We start from the raw sequence: 19,852 nt of genomic DNA on the forward strand, positions 1-19,852 counted from the left end.
TCATGCACTCGTCTTCATGCACCCGTCCCAGATGGGCACAGGGCACTTCACGCAGACACCAACAGCCTGGAGCCAGGCTGAGCACAGAGCAAGGGGGAGGGCTGCAAGAGGACCTTCTCTGCTGCCTTGTCCTGCCAGGCTCCACAGCCACCCCACTGAGTAATGAGTGCCTGGACTGACAGCACAGCACAACCATCCCCCCAGGACATGAAGAGAGCACAAGAACCATCTCTGCCTAACAGCTTCTTCCTGCAAAGCAGCAGGGAAATGGGAGGAGGAGGAGAAGGACTCTTCCTGCTTTCCTGCCAGCTGGTCCCACCATGCCAGGGAAGAGACTTTGCAAGGACAGAGCTGAAGCTTATAGCAAACCACTTTATAAGTTACAGAGTCTGTAACAACAGAGGTTATCGGCAATAGAGTTCATCAGCAAGAGTTCATAACAACAGAGTTCCTAAAAACAGAGTTTCTAAGAACAGAACAGTGCTCTCTTGCATGGAGCACTGTGTGCAGGGCTGGAGCCTGTCACGTTCTGACTCTTCTCCTTCAAAGGCTTGGGGCCTGCCAGCTGCTTCAGATGTTCCTGAGCAGTTCTCAGACTGCTTCTGGTGGTGGTGCGCAGCGCTGCCGTCCACAGCTCCTGGCACCTTCCTTTTCTCCTGGGAAAATGGGAGCAAGGTACAGATGCCCACCTGTCACCATTCCTCCTGCTCTGGCCCTGCGACTGTCAGAGGGGGGCCCTGAGAGCCTGGCCCCCTGAGCACATGCCCAGCCGTGCTGCCATGCTGCCCATGCCCCTCACGCCTCCCTCCCTGCAGCGCCCACCTGGGGAGGGACCTTTTCCGGGGGCTTGATCCGGATGGAGGGATCCCACTGGCCTGCTGGCAAGACCTTCACCCGCTCCAGGAACTCCTCCAGGCCAGCCACCAGGTCACCTGGCTTCTTGCCTTTGTAGGCAACTGCTTGGAAAACCTGCCAGCAGGAGGCAAGCTGCTGAGAGGACAGCGCACCTTGGATGCCCTCTCCAGGGCAATAAGCAGCCATGGCCCTGCCGATCTCATGGTACTGCTGGGCTCTTCCTGCTGGTCCCAGCAACACAAAGAGGAAGCAGGGCAAGAAAAGCAAAATGAGGAAGAAGAAGGTGTCCTTGCTCAAAGAGCACCCAAGGAAAGCCCTGGGAGTTGCCAGCAGCGTCTGCAGAAGGCCAAGGGCAATGCTGTGGGCAGCAGGAGCAGGGAGGTGACTGTCCCCCTGTGCTGGGCACTGCTGAGGCCACAGCTCGAGTGCTGTGCCCAGCTTGGGGCTCCTCAGAGCCCACAGAGAGATGTGGAGGTGCTGGAGCCAGGGCAGAGGAGGGCAAGGAAGCTGGGAAGGGCCTGCAGAGGAAATGTGATGAGGAGAGACTGAAGGAGCTGGGGAGGGTTAGTGTGGAGAAGAGGAGGCTGAGGGCAGAGCTCCTGCTCCCTGCAGCTCCCTGAGAGGAGGTTTGGCAGAGGTTGCTGCTGGTCTCTTCTCCCAGGGACTGCCCAAGAGGGAATGGCCTCAGGCTGCAACAGGGCAGGCTCAGACTGGACATTAGGCAAAGGTTTTTTCATGGAAAGAGTCGTCAGAGATTGGCACAGGCTGCCCGGGGAGGTGGTGGAGTGCCCAAGGCTGGAGGTGTTTGAAGGTGGTTTGGATGTGGTGCTTGGGGCCATGGTTTAGGGGTGAGCCTTGCAGAGTAGGGCTCTGGGTTGGACTTGGTGATCCTGAGGGGCTTTCCACCCTGACTCTCTGATTCTGTAAGGCTATGCACAGCCCTTGCTCTGTGTGATTCCAGAGCCTTACAAAGCTCAGGATCAGTTCCCACCTGAGGATTCTCAGATGAATTGGTTGGGCCTGCAAGGCTGGTGAGGAGACACAGCAGCCATAGAGATACAACCAACAGCCCCAAGCCACCAGGATGAGCATCCCAAATGTAAGGAAAATGTTTATCAATAGCTGAGGGCTGGGGGTCAAGATGGAGGGGACAGGGACAGGCTCTGCTCACTTGCACCCTGGGATAGGCCAAGGGGCAAGGGATGGAAACTGCAGCACAGGAGGTTCCAGCTCAACATGAGGAGGAACTTCTTGACTGGGAGGGTCCCAGAGCCCTGGAGCAGGCTGCCCAGAGAGGTTGTGGGGTCTCCTTGGCTGGAGCCTTTGCAGCCCTGTCTGGATATGTTCCTGTGTGACGCATGCTGGACTCTGTGCTCCTGCTCTTGTAGGTGGGGTTGGAATGGAAGCCCTGTGGAGGTCCCTTCCAACCCCTGACATCCTGGGATCCTGTGTGATTCTGTTCACCACAGAGACAGAGGAGTCTTGTAAAACTTTATTTGACTCAAGGGAGAGTCCACAGGACAATTCCCTGTGGGGTCTCTCCCATTGCTGGAAGGCACAGATTCCATTTATCCTAAATTTCCACATGCAAATTTCCCTCTCCCTTTCCCCACTGCCTGAGGCACGCAGGAGTTACAGACCTCCCAGAAAGCCTCCTGCATGTGCCCCTCCACATGGAACCCCCTGAGGCATCACACATCCTATCTGCATTTAAATGAGGTTCCTCACTCCTCTGGGTGGAGAAGTTAATCTTCAGGAGTCTCTTGAGCCTTTGCTCTGTCCTAACAGTTCAGCAGTTGAGACTGTGTGGTGATGCAAGATTCGCGGTCCAACATGAGTTCTGGTCTGGGTCAGAGCCCTGCCAGCCCCTCCTGCAGCCTTGCCCACACACTTGATTTTCCCACCACTGTGACTACTGTTTCCTGTGGGATGCTCAACCCCAAAGATGCAGGTGGAGAAACCCACACCAGACACCTTCCACCTAAATGCAGTGAAGGTGTGGCAAGGGCACACTGGGTAAGGAGGGGGTGAGGAGGATCTGGCACCAGCACACTTGGCAGCCCATCCCCAGCTGAAGGGCTCTGCCTTTGGCACCCTGGGGATGCCCCCTGGCCGCGGCACGAGGGAGCAGTGGCTCGGGGCACTTACAGTCACCGTGAGGTTGTGCCAGGCGATGCCAGACACGTTGACCTTGGTGCTCTCCCAGAAACGCAGGGTTTGGTTGCTGGGCTGGGCTGGTGCCACACACTTGCAGCTGGCAGGAGAGAAGCCCAGAGAGGGGTGAGGAAAAGGCAGCCCTGAGCTGGTGCCCAGAGGCAGCAGCCTTTAGGAGGGCACCACTCACCTGTAGGTGGTGAGGGAGTCGAGGGCGCTGGGCGTGTGCACAGGGTAGGTGAGTCGCAGGGCACTCAGCTTCTCCAGAGCCTCGTAGATGAAGATGAGGCAGATGAGGGAGGCGTAGGTCTCCTCGGTGAAGCGAGTGATGTAGCGCACCAGGGAGCTGGCGTCGGTCACCACCAGCACCAGGGAGAGGAAGGTGGTCCAGAGCCCGATGCACGCCCGCAGGGACAGATAGGAGAGCGCCTGGTCCCTGGGGAAGCAAAGCCAGCTGGGAAGGGGGAGAGGCCAGCAAGGGGCTGCCAGCTCTGCCTTCCCTGGGGACCCCTGGGAGCAGTTGAGGAGCATGGCCAGGCTGGGGGTGGGAAAGGAACTGCCACAGACAGCCTTGGGGCTGCAGTGTGGGCTGTGGACAGGAGGAGAGGCCAAGGGGTTATCAGCACTTAGCAGTGGTCTCGGTTAAGGCCCTGTGGGCTAACGGAGGTCAGGTCCCTGTTGTGGGAGGTGGTCTCACATCACTCTCATGCCCTAACGCCAACACTGGCTGGGTTTGTGCCCAGGCAGTGCCAAAGCATCTTTCCTTCATCCCTGTCCCCTCCTGCAGACTCTGCCAGCCCCTGGCTGTGGCAGCCAGCCTTACTTGCAGAACTGGTAGATGATCTTCTCAAAGACAAGGACGGGTCCGGTGCTGCCAAGGATGGTGAGAGGCTGCCCAGCAAAGAGGCAATAGACCACGCCGGACAGGCAGGCACCCATCAGGGACTCCATGGCACTCTGCCCGGGGGAGAGAGGCAGCAGGCAGTAAAGAAATCATCCAGGGCAAACCCAAACCCCAGAGCAAAGCGACGTGACTGCAGCAGGGACTTGTGCCCGCGGCTGGGCCCCTCCCCATGCCAGCCAGCAGAGAGAGCTGCTCACTAGGTAGCCTTCGGTCGCCTCCCCCAGCAGGCCGCCGAAGGTGATGACAGGGGACATGCAGGCACAGTAGAGGAAGAGGACGGACGCCAGACACTGCAAGCTGAAGGCATCCCGAAAGTCGCTCCAGAACCAGGGCGCTTTGCGCTTCACGTCCTGGATGAAACCTCCACAGAGCCTGGAGGGAAGAAGAGCTCCTGAGTGTGCTGCGGGGAGGGCTGTGCAGCTCTCTGCTGCACAAGGGCAGCCACAAGCACGGAGGAACCTGCAGTGCTGAAAAGCAGAAGTCTGCTGGAGCCTGCTTTATCCCCAGCAGGAGAAATGGAGGCACACAGGAAAGCTCCCGCAGCAAAAGCAGACCTGAGGCGAGAGCCCCTCCCCTCTGCCTGGAGCAGTCTCTGCCTGCAGCAGCAGAGCTCTCCCTGCAGGGCTTTACCCCTCTGCCCCCAGCCCCAGTCAAGCAGCTGCAGGCTCACGTTTCCGAGGCCACCAGACCCAAGCCCACACAGGTGAAGCTCACATCACCTTCCTGTGCACTCCAGCTCAGGCCCAGCGTGTCTCGCCGGCTCGCTCGACGCAGCGCTGCCCTCCACAGCTCCTGGCACCTTCCTTTTCTCCTGGGAAAATGGGAGCAAGGTACAGATGCCCACCTGTCACCATTCCTCCTGCTCTGGCCCTGCGACTGACGGAGGGGGGCCCTGAGAGCCTGGCCCCCTGAGCACATGCCCAGCCGTGCTGCCATGCTGCCCATGCCCCTCACGCCTCCCTCCCTGCAGCGCCCACCTGGGGAGGGACCTTTTCCGGGGGCTTGATCCGGATGGAGGGATCCCACTGGCCTGCTGGCAAGACCTTCACCCGCTCCAGGAACTCCTCCAGGCCAGCCACCAGGTCACCTGGCTTCTTGCCTTTGTAGGCAACTGCTTGGAAAACCTGCCAGCAGGAGGCAAGCTGCTGAGAGGACAGCCCACCTTGGATGCCCTCTCCAGGCCAATAATCTCCTGGCTAGATGCAGGAGAATGCTCCCCAGCATTCCTGCTGGGAACGGCAGGCACATTTCCCCCAGATCAAACTTCTCTCCAGTGTGGGAGGTGGAATCATCTCCTGCACAAGGTCCCCATCCCCAATGGCACACCACAGCCTTTTGCTTAAGGGCAGGGGTGACCCAGAGCTCCCTCATCTCCTGGTACCTCATCCATCATGAGAGTAGCCATGGCCCTGCCGACCTCATGGTACTGCTGGGCTCTTCCTGCTGGTCCCAGCAAAACAAAGAGGAACCTGGGCAAGAAAAGCAAAATGAGAAAGAAGAAGGTGTCCTTGCTCAAAGAGCACCCAGGAAAGCCCTGGGAGCTGCCAGCCCAGAGTATGGCTGGAGTGGGGACACACAGGCAAGGAATCTGAAGTCCATCAGAATCAATCCCAAGTTTAAGTTGGGGGCCAAGTGCCACTGAGATGGGCTGGTGGCTATCAAAGCTCCATCAGGGAAGGGAGACACAAAGCAAGGAGCTGTGGGGGGGCCTCTTGGGAGGCCCAAGTGATGCATGCAGTTGGATGTTGTGGTGTGGGGCTCTTGGGAAAGCCAAGCTGTGTGCTTCTCCCTCAGACCTGGTTGGGATGGGCACTTCGGTCAGCCCCGGGAGGAGGACAGCCTGGGCCAGGCGGACAAAGGCCAGGAGGGGCTGCTGAAGGGCCCCCAGCTCCCCTACGAGCAGGCTGCAGGCTTCAGCCCCGCTGGGAATTCTCTTCAGCAAGCGCAGCTCCGCCTGGGCACAAGAAGCAATTCTCAGGCAGCTGCCCCAAGAGCAAAGCCCTGGGTGCTCTGCAGCCCACCCTGGCACCACCCTTGCCAGAGCCAACCTGGCCTTGAAGGCAGAAGAAAGCTGCAGGGGTCTCACCTTGCTTAAAGCCCTTGTGGAGCTCTCCTGCTTCCCCCCACCTTCAGCCCCAGCAGCGTCTGCAGAAGGCCGAGGGCTGAGTGCTGCCACTGGCAGGGAAAGAAAGGCACTCAGAGAGGTGGACAGGCTGCAGCTGCTCTGCCAGGACAAGCCTGATGGGGCCCAAGCCCTGCAGAAGCCTTCAGCTGCTGCCAGACCCTGCAGCACTGCTCACCTCGTGCCACAGCCCTGGGCAGGCAGCTCTTCCTCTCCTTGCTGATCCGATGCTGATGCTGCAGCAGAAGCACTTCTCGCACTCTTGCCAGCGCCTCCTCATCAAGCCTGGAGCTGTGTCCCTGATGGCACAGGATGGCATCTGGGGGTGGCAGAGGGGAAGAAGCCATCAGAGCAGAACCCCCCAGTGCCAACCCTTTCTAAGAGCAACCTGCCAAGCCCTGAGCCCTGCTTCTTTTTGGCTGGAGAGTGTTCTGCAGGTGCTTCTCCAGCTCTACATCCAAGGCACAACTGCAAAGCACAGCAGGACTCCTGGGAAAGGCTCTGCCATTGGGGTGGGGTTTGACTGGGGAGGGAAGGGCACCAGAGGCAGCTGAGTTTGGCCACTGCCAGGGGGACACAGAACCCAGGGTACCTGCAATCTCTTCCATGCCACTGGCCCCAATGTCCAGCAGCACTGTGCCACTGCTGATGAAGCTCCTCAGCTGCAAGAGGCTGGGCAGGGACAGTGTGGCCACGTAGGGCTTGCTCCAGCGCTCGCCACCGTCTTCCACGTCCTCCTCAAACCTGAACCACCTGCAGACAGGGGATGTGATCAGCCCCAGGGATGGGAAAAGTGCCCCCAGCTTTGGGAGCCCTTGGAGAGAGCTGTGGGGTAGCAAGAGAAGAAGGCTCCTGGCAGCAGCAGCAGCAGCAGCAGCTGTGACAGCTTAGCATGCCACAGGGTGGAAAGAAGAGCTCTGAGTGCTGCTGGCCCAGGGCTCCTCTGCCACCGCTGCCAGCAGCAGGGATTTACCTTGCTGCATCCTTCCACTCAGCAGCTTCCCCCTCTGCCACGCAGATCTCAGCCAGCTGGCAGAAGAGTTTGTGGGGAGCATGCTGCTCGTCCTCCTGGCTCCCACGGATGGGGTGGACTGGCTGGGGGCAGAAGACAAAGCTCAGTCCTGTCAGCCTGCCTGACTCAGCTCTGTCCTGCTCACGTGCCAGTGACCATCAGCTCAGCACCAGCTCAGCCAGAAATGCTGGGCTGGCTCCTGTCCCCTGGACTCCTCTGTCCAGGCTTGCACACAGCCATGGAGCAGGGGAAGCATCTGTTCCCCCTCTGCCTCAGGGTGGGCAGCTTTCCTTCCCCATAGTTCCCTTCTTAATGCCAGGATCCCTCTAAGGAAGAGGAGCCTCAGTCCATTGTGCATGGAAGTGCCTTAAAGCCCCACCTGAGCAAAGCCTGGCAAAAGGAGGCCTTGCTAAATCCCTCTGGAGGGCAGCAAGCCCCACCAGGAGCTGCTTGCAGAAGCCCCCAGGTGCACACAGCCCCAGGGAGCTCAGGGCACACCGCGGTGGCACTCACCCTGCCTGCCACAGCTGGGGGATCGGCTTCTCAGCAGCCGCCCCCTCCCCACGTGCTGGGTACGGTGGCCTGCAAAGGAAGAGTCACTTGCAGTGCTCCTGGTGCTGCACAGATGGGGGAGGCAGTGGCACTGCTCAGCCAGAGCAGCCCTTCCCAGGAGGAAGCACCACCCTGGTGCCACGGGAAAAGGTGCTGGGCTGGTGGCTCCTGTCCCAGGCTCTCAGGGCAGACTTACTTTCCAGCTCATCCTCATAGTGAATGCTGGCAGTGCTGCTCCATTTTCCCTGGTCAATCACTGCCTCTTCGTCGTATTCCTGCTCAGCAAGGAGAAGAGGGCAAAGTTGTGCAGGGGTCCTTCACCTGCCCCACCCCTGTGCCCACAGAAGTCCACATGTCCAATGTGAAGCCCCCTGGCACAACTTAAACCCATTCCCTCTCATCCTATCTCTGATTCTGTGGCAGAAGAGACCAACAGCAGCCTCACTCCAAGCTCCTCCCAGGGAGCTGTAGGGAGGTTTGACTTGCAGGAGGTTTTCCTTCCCATTCGCTCCTTGCTCTGAGCAGCGAGGCTGAGGCAGAGCAGAGCAAAGCATCAGCTCCTGCCCACCCCTCTGCCCTCTGGGGAAATGCCTCTGGGATTTGGGGGACAGTTTTCCTGTGTCTGTGGGGGATGCTTGGCCCCTGGGCAGAGCCCCAGCCACACTACCAGTAAGTCCTTCAGGGAGGCCATTTGGTCTCCTCCGTTCTCATCCATCGTCGCCTCGCTGGCTGGCTTGGGAGAGAATTGCACCTTGAGAGCAATCAAGGGGCCAGATTCCCCCAGCACACCAGAGCAGTCCTCACGGAGAGGAGCTGAAGCTCAGGTGGCTCCCAGGGAGCACCAACACCATGGAAGCAGAGATGCCCCATGGTGACCTCATAATCTGGGCAGCGAGCAGCGAGGGGCTGGGCAGGCATGGGGCGAGCTGCTGCCTGCCCCCAGCACCAAGGGCTGCCCACAAGGCAGGGGGGCTGGGGCAGGGCCAATCCCTGTGCCCACACAGCGCTGCCAGCCTGGCCTGTGTGCGGCTGCCCAGGCAGCCAGGCCAGGGGCAGAGCCTGGCACAGCCTGGGGGGCTGTGTGGGCATGTGCTGGGCTGGCACTGCTGCCTCTGTTCTTCCCCCCCAGAGCAGCCCCAAACAGGCACAAAGTTGCACAGGAAAGATGTTGTCAGGCCTGGTCTGGGCCTGAAGGGCACAGCCAAGCCTGGAACCATCCTCCCCCCACAGCAGACGAGGAAGCTGAGTGGGAAGGGAAGAGGGAAGAGCTGGGCTGGCTGCCAGCTGAAACAGAGTAAGGTGACAGAGTGATGGGAAGGAGAAACCCAAAGATTACAAATATCCTCTCCACTCCTGGAGCCCTCTGGACCTGCTGGAGGTCCTCTCCATGGTCTCTCAAAGGCAGAAGCCTCAGCCCATGACACAGTAGCTGTGGTGCTGAGGCACAAGGCTTAGTGGTGACCTGGCAGTGCTGGATCTCGCTTGCACTCGCTTTGAAAGGTTTATTCCCAACCCAAACACTCCTCTGAGTCCAGGACACAGATCCTTGCCACGCACAGAGGCACAGACACAGCTCTGTGTGCTCCTTGCACAGCTCCACCTGCCCCTCAGGCACACAGAGAGGTGATGGAGTCCCAGCAGCTCCGCATGGACACACAGAGCCACCCACGCCTCATGCACCCTTGCAGCCTGCATGCCAAGATGCTGCCCTGCCCCCACCCCCCCTCCCCAGCAGACCCTCCCCATCTCCTGCCCTAGTCCTGCTGCCCAGGGGCAGCCCCAAGCCTGTGTGTGTGCTCCCTGGCTGAGGTTGGACATCCAGGAGGGCAGAGGCTGCTGCACCGTGGGGGAGAGCTCAGATGGTTCCTAAGCAGCTCGGTGGCTCCCTAGGGAGAGCAGAGCTGGGCTGTGATCAGTGGGAATCAGGCTAGTGAGCCCTGCTGGCCCCAGCTGCTGCCTCCTCAAGTGCCACCACTGCTGCTCCTCCCCAGGGGAAGCCTGGGAGCAGTGGCAGCGTGAGGACTGCGCCAGCCTGGGCCTGGTATGGGGCAGTGATGGTGTCAGAGCTATTGCAGAGCCTAGGAGGGCAGGGCTGCATGGCTGTGGCCTCTCAAGGCCCCAGAAGCAGAGGTGGCCCTGCAGAACTTCTGGCCTGCCCTTACAGGCCCCAGAGCTGGCCTGCCCCAGCATCCCAGCACCAGCTGAAGCAAAGCAGGAGGACGTTTGCGGTGCTGGCATTGCTCTTCCCAAGGAAACGCCCTGCATGCTGAGGCCCTGCTTCCCAGAGAGTGGAATAAGAGCACTGCCAGCGGGAAGCAGGGAAGAAATTCCTTATTTTGCAGTGCTTGTGCACACAGCTTTGCCTTCGCCTATTCAGCTGCCCTTAGCTCACTTCTGGAGCCATCTCCATGGGTCCTGGGGAAGAGGGCAGGGAGTGGGGAGCTGCCTGTGTGGGTTCTTGGCTGTTAGCAGGGCTCAACCACTCCACTGGCTCATGGACTCCTCCCAAAGGAGCCCAGGTTGGAGGGGATCTCCCAAGGTGATCTGGCCCAAGCTCTTGGGGCAAAGGGAGCCTGGATGAGGTCATGTCACACCCTGTCCAGCAGCATCTTGAAACCCTCCAGCACTGGGCTCTCCACCACATCCCTAGTGGAAAATGAAGGAAGAAGGAGGAAAAAAGGAGGGAGCGGCCCCAGGACACAGACCCCAGGCCTCACTTGGCCTCTCCTGTCACTGTACAGCAGATTCAAGGATGGAGTTTAAGAGCTCCTTCCACTCAGCTTACAGACAAGAAACATAAACCCGAATGGTGGAAGAAGGCTCCTGGCAGCAGCAGCAGCAGCAGCAGCTGTGACAGCTTAGCATGCCACAGGGAGGAGGCAGCCACAGCCTCCCTGGGCAACCTGTGGCAGTGCCTTGCCACTGCTTCTGCATCTGTCTCACCAGTGCCCAGTGAATCTGTGCCACCATCCAGCTCAAAGCCATTGCCCCTCGTCCTGTCACTACAGGCCCTTGTCCAAAGTCCCTCCCCAGCTCTCCTGGGGCCCCTTCAGGTACTGTAAGGCTGCTCTGAGGTCTCCCTGGGGCCTTGTCCAGGCTGAACTCTCCCAGCCCTTCCCCGCAGAGGAGGTTCTCCATCCCTCTGATCATCTCCATGGCCATCCAGAAGAATGTGGAGAATGCCTCAGAGCAGATAAGAATTTTGTAGCCTGAGAGTTTGTGTTTGGAAGCAAGAGAAAGGAGAGCAGGAAGCAGAGACCGCTCCGGATGCGGCAGGGCTGGCAGCCCTTCTGCCTCTGCAGAACCACAGCAGCACACACTGGGACACACTGAGGCTCAACACCAGCAGTCTCCAGTGCCTGCAAAGTGCCCCTCCCTGTGCTGCACTGGAGCTGCTCAGTGCCTGAAATGCAGCCAGGGTCACTGACAGCATCTGCATGGCTTTCTTGGGAATGCTCCCATGAACACAAGCTGCTTCTGCCCAGTCTGTGCTGGCACATCCCAAAGTCACATTGGCACTTCTCTTCAAGGGCTTGGAGCCTGCCAGCTGCTTCAGATGTTCCTCAGCACTTCTGGACTTCTTTTCCCCCAGAACTCAGGCTGCTTATGGTGGTGGTGCTGGCAGCCCTCCACACAGTGGTTTGCACCCTCTCAGGCCAGATAGGAATGATGGCAGGAGCAGCCCTGCAAGAGATATTTTCCATGGCAGTGGTGGTGAGGGGAACTGATGGCACCAAGGGCACCAAGGGGGAGTGTTAGTCTGCACCAGGGCAGGGAGGCTCTGCAGAGGGACTTGGATGGATTGGGTCCGTGGGGCAGTGCTAAAGGGATGAGCTCCAACAGGGCCAAGTGCCAGGTGCTGCACTGGGGTCACAACAACCCCATGGGGAGCTACAGGCTTGGGGCAGTGTGGCTGGGAAGCTGCTGGCAGAAAGGGACCTGGGGGTGCTGAGCAACAGGAGCCAGCAGTGTGCCCAGGTGGTCAAGAAGGCCACTGGCATCCTGGCTGGCATCAGCAATGCTGTGGGCAGCAGGAGCAGGGAGGTGACTGTCCCCCTGTGCTGGGCACTGCTGAGGCCACAGCTCGAGTGCTGTGCCCAGCTTGGGGCTCCTCAGAGCCCACAGAGAGATGTGGAGGTGCTGGAGCCAGGGCAGAGGAGGGCAAGGAAGCTGGGAAGGGCCTGCAGAGGAAATGTGATGAGGAGAGACTGAAGGAGCTGGGGAGGGTTAGTGTGGAGAAGAGGAGGCTGAGGGCAGAGCTCCTGCTCCCTGCAGCTCCCTGAGAGGAGGTTGTGCAGAGGTTGCTGCTGGTCTCTTCTCCCAGGGACTGCCCAAGAGGGAATGGCCTCAGGCTGCAGCAGGGCAGGCTCAGACTGGACATTAGGCAAAGGTTTTTTCATGGAAAGAGTGGTCAGAGATTGGCACAGGCTGCCCGGGGAGGTGGTGGAGTGCCCAAGGCTGGAGGTGGTTGAAGGTGGTTTGGATGTGGTGCTTGGGGCCATGGCTTAGGGGTGAGCCTTGCAGAGTAGGGCTCTGGGTTGGACTTGGTGATCCTGAGGGGCTTTCCACCCTGACTCTCTGATTCTGTAAGGCTATGCACAGCCCTTGCTCTGTGTGATTCCAGAGCCTTACAAAGCTCAGGATCAGTTCCCACCTGAGGATTCTCAGATGAATTGGTTGGGCCTGCAAGGCTGGTGAGGAGACACAGCAGCCATAGAGATACAACCAACAGCCCCAAGCCACCAGGATGAGCATCCCAAATGTAAGGAAAATGTTTATCAATAGCTGAGGGCTGGGGGTCAAGATGGAGGGGACAGGGACAGGCTCTGCTCACTTGCACCCTGGGATAGGCCAAGGGGCAAGGGATGGAAACTGCAGCACAGGAGGTTCCAGCTCAACATGAGGAGGAACTTCTTGACTGGGAGGGTCCCAGAGCCCTGGAGCAGGCTGCCCAGAGAGGTTGTGGGGTCTCCTTGGCTGGAGCCTTCCCAGCCCAGAGGAGTCTTGTAAAACTTTATTTGACTCAAGGGAGAGTCCACAGGACAATTCCCTGTGGGGTCTCTCCCATTGCTGGAAGGCACAGCTTCCCTTTTATCCTAATTTCCCCGATGCAGATTTCCCTCTCCCTTTCCCCACTGCCTGAGGCACTCAGGAGTTACAGACCTCCCAGAAAGCCTCCTGCATGTGCCCCTCCACATGGAACCCCCTGAGGCATCACACATCCTATCTGCATTTAAATGAGGTTCCTCACTCCTCTGGGTGGAGAAGTTAATCTTCAGGAGTCTCTTGAGCCTTTGCTCTGTCCTAACAGTTCAGCAGTTGAGGCTGTGTTCAATGTCTGCTATCTTCAGGCAGCCTCCTGCTGATTTTACAGCCAGACCCCAGGTGAGGCACTTAGCAGAGGCCCTTTGTGATTGACTGCCACAGAGATGAGGTGAGCTGTCTGCTTCTTCCTTTGCTACTGCAACTCCCTCTTAGCCAATTCCTCCTTTGGAAAGGCACTGCCTGCTTTGAAGCCCAGCCTATGGGAACCTCTGTGCTGCACCCTGAGGAGGAATGGAGACCTGGTTTTTAAAATCATTTTTAGATTATTCAAATGTTATTGAAATTATTTTTATTTAAATTAGTTTTTATAAAGAGTTTATAACAACAGAGTTCCTAACAATACAGTTCCTAACAATAGAGCTTATAGCAACAGAGCTTACAGCAAACCAGTTTATAAGCAACCGAATTCATAACAACAGAGTTCATCAGCAACAGACTTCATCAGGAAGAGTTCATAACCACAGAGTTCCTAAGAACAGAACAGTGCTGTCTTGCAGGGAGCACTGTGTGCAGGGCTGGAGCCTGTCACATTCTCACTCCTGTCCTTCAAAGGCTTGGGGCCTGCCAGCTGCTTCAGAAGTTCCTGAGCACTTCTGGACATCTTTCCCCCAGAACTCAGACTGCTTATGGTGGTGGTGCAGACAGCCTTCTATACAGTGGTTTGCACCCTCTCAGGCCAGACAGGAATGATGGCAGGAGCAGCCCTGCAAGAGATATTTTCCATGGCAGTGCTGGTGAGGGGAACTGATGGCACCAAGGCCATCAGCAGCCTTGGCAAGAGGAACTGGGGGCCTGCAGAATCAAAGCTCAGCATAAGTATAGGAGGCTTGGCTGGAGGAGGAGTTTTGAGAGGCAAGCCTGAGAGCTGCAGAGCAACAGCTCCATGGAGTGGCTCTTCCTGGTGCTTAGCCCTGGGCTGGGCTCCTAAGCCACAGCTGGCACAGATCCTGCCTGCAGCTCCTCAGATTTCAGAAGGAGGATCTGCAGCTACTGTCAGGTGCCTGGTGATGCAAGTTTTGGGGTGCAACATGAGTTCTGGTCAGGGTCAGAGCCCTGCCAGCCCCTCCTGCAGCCTTGCCCACACACTTGATTTTCCCACCACTGTGACTACTGTTTCCTGTGGGATGCTCAACCCCAAAGATGCAAGTGGAGGAACCCACACCAGACACTTTCCAGCTAATCTTGCTGGGGGTCCTGGCCCTTGCTGGGGCTTTACCTGTCCCTGCTTTGCTCTGGGGGATCCCAGCTGCCGGTGTTCCCCAGCTCCAGCTGAACTGAATCGGCACCAGCAGCTTCCAGCCTTTCCTGCCATAAAAGGGGACAAATCAAGTTGTCTGTCTTGGATTGGAGCAGAGAGCAGCTCAGGAGCCAGGAACACCACTGCCTGCTGCCCTCTGCTTCTGAGCCGTGGCAGCTTCCGCTGGCAGTGCAGCAGGGAGCAGAGCTCACTGCCAGCATCTGGGGAGGGTTCAATGCACTGTCCTGGGCAAAGGATAATCATCACCTTGATGAGAAATGACTGACTGAGAAAAGTCTGCCAGGGGTCAGCTGACTGCTAACTCAAGACAAGAAGGGGTTGAAGCGGGATCCAGGCCATTAGGATGGGTTCCTTTTGAGTGCTGATGGTCCCCCAGCAGTTCAAGAGAAGCTGTGCTAGAAACAGGCAACCTCCCAGCCTGAGGGAGATGGCCAGCCCCGAGCACCCAGCAGGCCTTACCTCCTCTTGCTGGCCTTCCTTTGTGGCACTGACCCCCTTCTTGCTGCTCTCTGGCAGAAGGTCATCCAGCAAGCTGAGCTCCCGCTTGGAGAAGCAGAATTCCATCGCTTTCCGCACCAAGACCAGAGCCAAATCCTTCACAAAGGAGAGGGGAGAGAGGGTGAGGCCAGAGCTGAGCCTTCCAGCCCCCTGCAGCGCTGCAGACAGCCCCTGCTGAGCAGCAGCAGCTCTTACCAGCATGGGGAAGATGATGGCAGCAGGGGACATCTTGATGGCGCAGAGCAGGCCGAGGCAGAGCACCTGGATGAAGGTGAAGAAGTGCACCTTGCGCAGGGGAACGTGCCGCAGGTAGATGAAGTCCGGCTGGTGCTTGCCTGGCATCAACACCAGCAGCAAGCGCTTGAAGAACTGCAAAGGGACAGGCCAAGAGTTGCCAGCTGAGCACTGCAGCAGCTTTCTGGTCCTGCTGAGACCTGGAGGGGCTTTGCAGCATCTTGCTTGAAAGGAGAAGTCCTGGAGCCCACTCTGAACGTCGCTCCTGGGGGCAGCAGCCACTTTCCCTGCGCTCCACCTACCAACCAGCTTGGCCACAAGAGCTGCCCCCGACCTGCCCTTCCTCCAGGCTCTTCTCAGCTCTCTCCAGGCTGTGGAGATCTCCTCCGCATGGCAGCATGACCTCTGCTGTCCTCTCAAATTTTGTACCCCCTGAGGCTGCAGGCTGTGCCCTTTCTCTAGAAGGCAATGCGAGAGGGGCAGCAGGAATTACCCCGTGGCAAATTCTGCTGCTCACCACCCTCCTGTCCCTCCCCTGCCTGGCAATGGTTTCCAGGCTTGGTTCTGCGTCCCCTTCCCAAGAGCCGCAGCTCGGTCAGGTCCTCCCTCGGGAAGAGAGGAGCCACATTTGCTTTTCCCCTGTCTCCGGGAGCCTCTCCCGCCGCTGGGACCTCTCGGAGGCAAGGGAGAGTGACCCCGCAGGGCTGCCGCGCTGCTCTCGGCCGGCCCGCGGACCGCCGATGGTCGGGGTGAGCGGCGGCGGCGGAGCGCTTTGGGCGGCGCACCGGAAGCGAACGGGCTGAGAGCGCGGCGGCGGGGTCCGGCCCCAGCACCTTCGCCATGGCGGCTTCGCCTCTGCGAGTGTGAGTGGAGAGCGACGGGACGGGGTAGAAGGGATGGGATGGGATGGGATGGGATGGGATGGGATGGGATGGGATGGGATGGGGTAGAAGGAATGGTATGGGACGGGGTAGGAACGACGGGACGGCAAGGGATGGGACGGGACAGGGTTAGGACGGCAAGGGATGGGATGGGACGGGACGGGACGGCAAGGGATAGGATGGAACGGACGGGAAGGGATGGGATGGAATGGGATGGGACGGGGTAGGACGGACGGGACGTCAAGGAATGGAATGGGATGGGACGGGGTAGGACGGACGGAACGGGACAGCGTAGGACGGGCGAGATGGCAAGGGATGGGACGGCAAGGAATAGGATGGAACGGACGGGAAGGGATGGGATGGAATGGGATGGGACGGGGTAGGACGGACGGGACGGCAAGGAATGGAATGGAATGGGATGGGACGGGGTAGGACGGACGGGACGGGATAGCGTAGGACGGACGGGACGGCAAGGGATGGGATGGGACGGGACGGGGCAGGATGGGACAGGACTGGACAGGACGGGGCGGGGCGGGAGGGCCGTGGGAGAGCAGAGCTGTGCGGCGCTTTGGGGGCAGCTGAGCTGTGCGGCGCCGGTCCCTGACGCGCTGTGTCCCGCAGGCTGGCGTGCGGCGACGTGGAGGGGCGGCTGGAGGCGCTTTTCGGGCGGGTCAGGGCCATCCAGGGCAAGAGCGGCCGCTTCGACGTAAGGCTGTGAGGGGCGGCGGGGGGAAGCCTGCCCGGGGAGTGCCCCACAGGGAGAGGAGCAGTGGGGGAGGGCGAGTGGGGCTGGTCCGCATGGGCTTCCTGTACCCACAGGTCCAGAGGGAGCTGGGAAATTGCCTGGGAGGGGTCCACGTTATGGAGGGAGCCGGGGGGTGAGCTGGGGATGTTCGGGTGGGCTGTGCCCCCTCTGGGGCCAGGAGCCTCTGCTTTCTCCTCGGGGTACGAAGGGGTTGGTGGAGGAGGCTTTGTACCCCTTCATCGTTGCCAGCAGGTCCAGAGAGGTGATTCTGCTGCTTGACTCTGCTCTGGTAAGGCCTCACCTGCAGGACTGAGTGCAGGTCTGGAGCCCTCAGTATAGGGAGGACATGGACCTGATGGAGAGGGTCCAGAGGAGGGCAGTGAAGATGATTAGGGGGTTGGAGCAGCTCTGCTACAAGGACAGGCTGAGGGAGCTGGGGGTGTTCAGCCTGGAGAAGAGAAGGCTCCAGGGAGACCTTAGAGCAGCCTGCCAGGACCTGAAGGAGCTACAAGAAGGATGGGGAGAGACTGTTTGCAAGTGCCTACAGTGACAGGACCAGGGACAATGGCTTCAAAGTAGAGCAGAGCAGGTTGAGATTGGATGTGAGCAACAAGTTCTGCAGCAGGAGGCTGCTGGAACACTGCAAGAGGTTGCCCAGGGAGGTGGTTGAGGCTCCATGCCTGGAGATGTTCAAGGGGAGGCTGGAGAGGGCTGTGGGCAACCTGATCTGGTGGAGGATGTCCCTGCTGAGTGCAAGGGGTTGGGCTGGATGAGCTTTGGAGCTCCCTTCTGGCCCAGACCATTCTATGATTCTCTATGTTGTGTTTGGCCAAGAGGCAACTCTGACTTTATCTGATGTTCTTTTAGATGCTTTTGTGTGTTGGGAATTTTTTTGGCTCGACTTCAGAAACGGAATGGGCAGAGTACCGCACAGGGGCCAAGAAAGGTAAGGAAGGTGTTGTCCCCATGGGTGCTGGTAGGGTTGCACTGCTTTGTGACCTGCTTTGCTTCTGAATTCAGGAACAGCACTTAAGTGGTGTCATGTTAAAGCAGTTAAACTGAGGCAGGAGAATTCCATGCAGCAGGGCTAGATGGGTGTCTTGTAAAACAACGCTCTTGGCCGTGGAAGCACAAAGATGCATGTGTCCAAGTGGCCCACCCGTGATTTGGGCATTCAGGGTCACCTGGCCAATGCTGTGTGCAGTCCTAGGAGAGCTGCAGGGTGCTGCTCACTGGTGTCAGAGTCTTCTCTCTCCTGGCCTGGCTGTCTTATGGCTCCACTGATGTCCCTATCATCACTTCCTTAAATTTTAATCCTGGGGCAGTCTGTGGTTTCTCAGCCTGGGTAGCCTGAGAAGCTGCCTGTAGAAGTTTACAGCTCTTTGGGCAAGAAGGCCATGAGATCCCAGCACACCTGTCCCAGTGTGGAGCCTTTCTTCTGCTACTTCCCTTGCAGAAATTCCTTGCAGGTTGTTCCCTGTTCACACCCACTTCACACTTCCACCACAGACCTCCCCACAGTGTGCAGCAGTGCTGTTCTTCCCTGCGTTCAGGTGCAAGGAGAAAGGGGAAAGCAGAGGTGCTGGTGGGCTGAGTGTCTCCCTTGGAGATCATGATGCTTTCCAAAGGAGCAGGCTTTGCCCATTCCTCCTTCAGTCCCTGCAGCACTCATGCTGAAGATGTTTTCCCAGCTATGGACATGAAATGTCCTCTGTGGACTTTTCTGCCTCTTTGCTCACCCCTCTTGTAAGGGAGATGCTACTACACTTGCATTTGTAGTGACTTTCATTCCTCTTCAGTGCTACTCTGACTCTTGCCCTTGGCTTGAAGCAAGCCAGAAAGGAACTGGGAGTAGGTTTGTGACACCTCTGCTGCTGCATCACTCCCCTAACCCTATCCCCATCCCCTACTTGTTTGTACATCTGTGTGAGCCTGGCTGAGTCCTGTTTGCTGCTTGTGGCTGCAAACTTCCCAGGGTGAGGTGTGAGGTGTGAGGTGTGCTGCCTTGCTGTGAGAATTCATGGAGGGTTGCTCCTGGTTCACCCTTTGTTACCCAAGGAAGCTCTCCTGTGTGTGCAGGGAGAAGAGTGGCTGCTAGCATCCAAGTCTTCCCTGGGCACACAGATGACCAACAAGATTTTGGTTCACATCCTTTTGGTTTTAAAGGCATCCATAAGGTTTTCAGACTCTGCTCTGCAGCTGAAAGCAATCTGCTGTGTCTTTGGACTGTGGGGGCTGAAGTTGAAGCACCAGCCTAACAGCAGCTGTAGCAGAGCTGCTGTGCTGTTGCTGCTCTCCCTTCTTAAACAGGGAACTATTGCTGGGTTGGTTTTTCTCTGTGAAGAACCTGGGACCTGTTGGGCAGCTTACTGGTCTGCCAGGAAACGTACAGGAGGTTGTCTCTGACATCAGTTTCTGCTTTTCCTAACATCTGATAGCTTAAAAATGTTTGATTGGTGCTGTTTGGAGATGTAATATTTTATTGATCACCTAGCTGTACAGTAATTTAAAGCTGGCACTTCCCATTGCTTTTCTAGTATGGTATCTACCAGTTCTGGGTGAAGTCACACAGCAAGTCCTCCTGCCAAGTTAATCAAAGAGCTGAAGAACTTGAGCTTTCTCCCCCCCAGAACATCAAAGCTCTGCAGTTTTTAGATAGCCATAGGATTTCAGATCAAACCAGCTGCCCCCCTGCTCTGCTATTTACTTAGCATTGCCCTGGGACAGATCCATGGTTTTAGAGCTGTGGATCATTTTGGAGCTGATTTTATGTGTCCAGTGAAGCAAGCTCAGGTTATTCTCTGTTGGTGCATCTGTGGAAGGAGCAGGCCTGGGGACATGTTTTGAAGGAAGGTTTCTTCTTCTGTGCCTACTGCTCCTCAGAATACAGCAGAGAGCACTGTTGGGGTCCTTAGGGATGGGTGGGACCTGCTGCCCTTGCTAGATGCTGTGCAAATAAATGTGTTTGGATTCCAGCAGAATGAATGCCATGTGGCTTTCTTTCTCAGCTCCCATTCCAACCTACGTGCTGGGTGCTAATGGCCCAGAGACTGTGAGCTATTTTCCAGACATCAGTGGCTGTGAACTGGCTGAGAACATCACTTACTTAGGTAAGGCTGCCCATGCTTTGTGCTGAGGGGGGATCTGCATTTGCCCTGGGGTGCTTTCATGTGATGCTTCTCTGATGTGCAGTGTGCTGTGGTGCCCAAGAAGGCCAATGCCATTCCAGGGTGCATTAGAAGGAAAGTGGGGAGTAGGGCAGAGAGGTTCTCCTCCCCCTCTCCTCTGCCTGCTGAGGCCACAGCTGGAATC

The 19,852-nt window shown here is 58.0% G+C and overlaps 2 protein-coding genes across 2 annotated transcripts in view; one reads left to right on the forward strand and one right to left on the reverse strand.

Moving 5' to 3' along the window:
* On the reverse strand, positions 1-15,756 carry LOC128980270 (electroneutral sodium bicarbonate exchanger 1-like). The gene is made up of 19 exons (XM_054398727.1): positions 15,586-15,756; positions 14,876-15,049; positions 14,642-14,776; positions 8,267-8,332; positions 7,796-7,874; positions 7,009-7,126; positions 6,628-6,788; positions 6,210-6,354; positions 5,710-6,132; positions 5,295-5,382; positions 4,891-5,037; positions 4,633-4,724; positions 4,111-4,285; positions 3,833-3,966; positions 3,200-3,445; positions 3,004-3,109; positions 823-969; positions 527-656; positions 1-77 (listed from the first exon to the last, which is right to left on the reverse strand). The coding sequence occupies exons 1-19, from the start codon at positions 15,754-15,756 to the stop codon at positions 1-3; spliced, it is 2,814 nt and encodes a 937-aa protein (XP_054254702.1).
* CWF19L1 (CWF19 like cell cycle control factor 1) overlaps positions 15,755-19,852 on the forward strand; it is a 24,565-nt gene continuing 20,467 nt past the window's right edge. Inside the window, exons 1-4 of the mRNA XM_054398728.1 lie at positions 15,755-15,777; positions 16,417-16,501; positions 17,408-17,486; positions 19,549-19,650. Coding sequence (XP_054254703.1) covers positions 15,755-15,777; positions 16,417-16,501; positions 17,408-17,486; positions 19,549-19,650 — 289 coding nt within the window. The remainder of the gene's footprint in view (positions 15,778-16,416; positions 16,502-17,407; positions 17,487-19,548; positions 19,651-19,852) is intronic.

Source organism: Indicator indicator, unplaced genomic scaffold, assembly GCF_027791375.1.
Source record: "Indicator indicator isolate 239-I01 unplaced genomic scaffold, UM_Iind_1.1 iindUn_scaffold_96, whole genome shotgun sequence".
Taxonomy (NCBI): Eukaryota; Metazoa; Chordata; class Aves; order Piciformes; family Indicatoridae; genus Indicator; species Indicator indicator.

Bases quoted from the DNA above. Each gene is read 5' to 3' on its own strand.
- LOC128980270 (XM_054398727.1), bottom strand. From the start codon at position 15,756: ATGGCGAAGGTGCTGGGGCCGGACCCCGCCGCCGCGCTCTCAGCCCGT. The intron at 6,789-7,008 runs GTAAATCCCTGC...CCCTGTCTGCAG, and splicing joins GAGTGGAAGGATGCAGCAAG to GTGGTTCAGGTTTGAGGAGG. The intron at 970-3,003 runs GTAAGTGCCCCG...TCCTGCTGGCAG, and splicing joins GGCACAACCTCACGGTGACT to GTTTTCCAAGCAGTTGCCTA.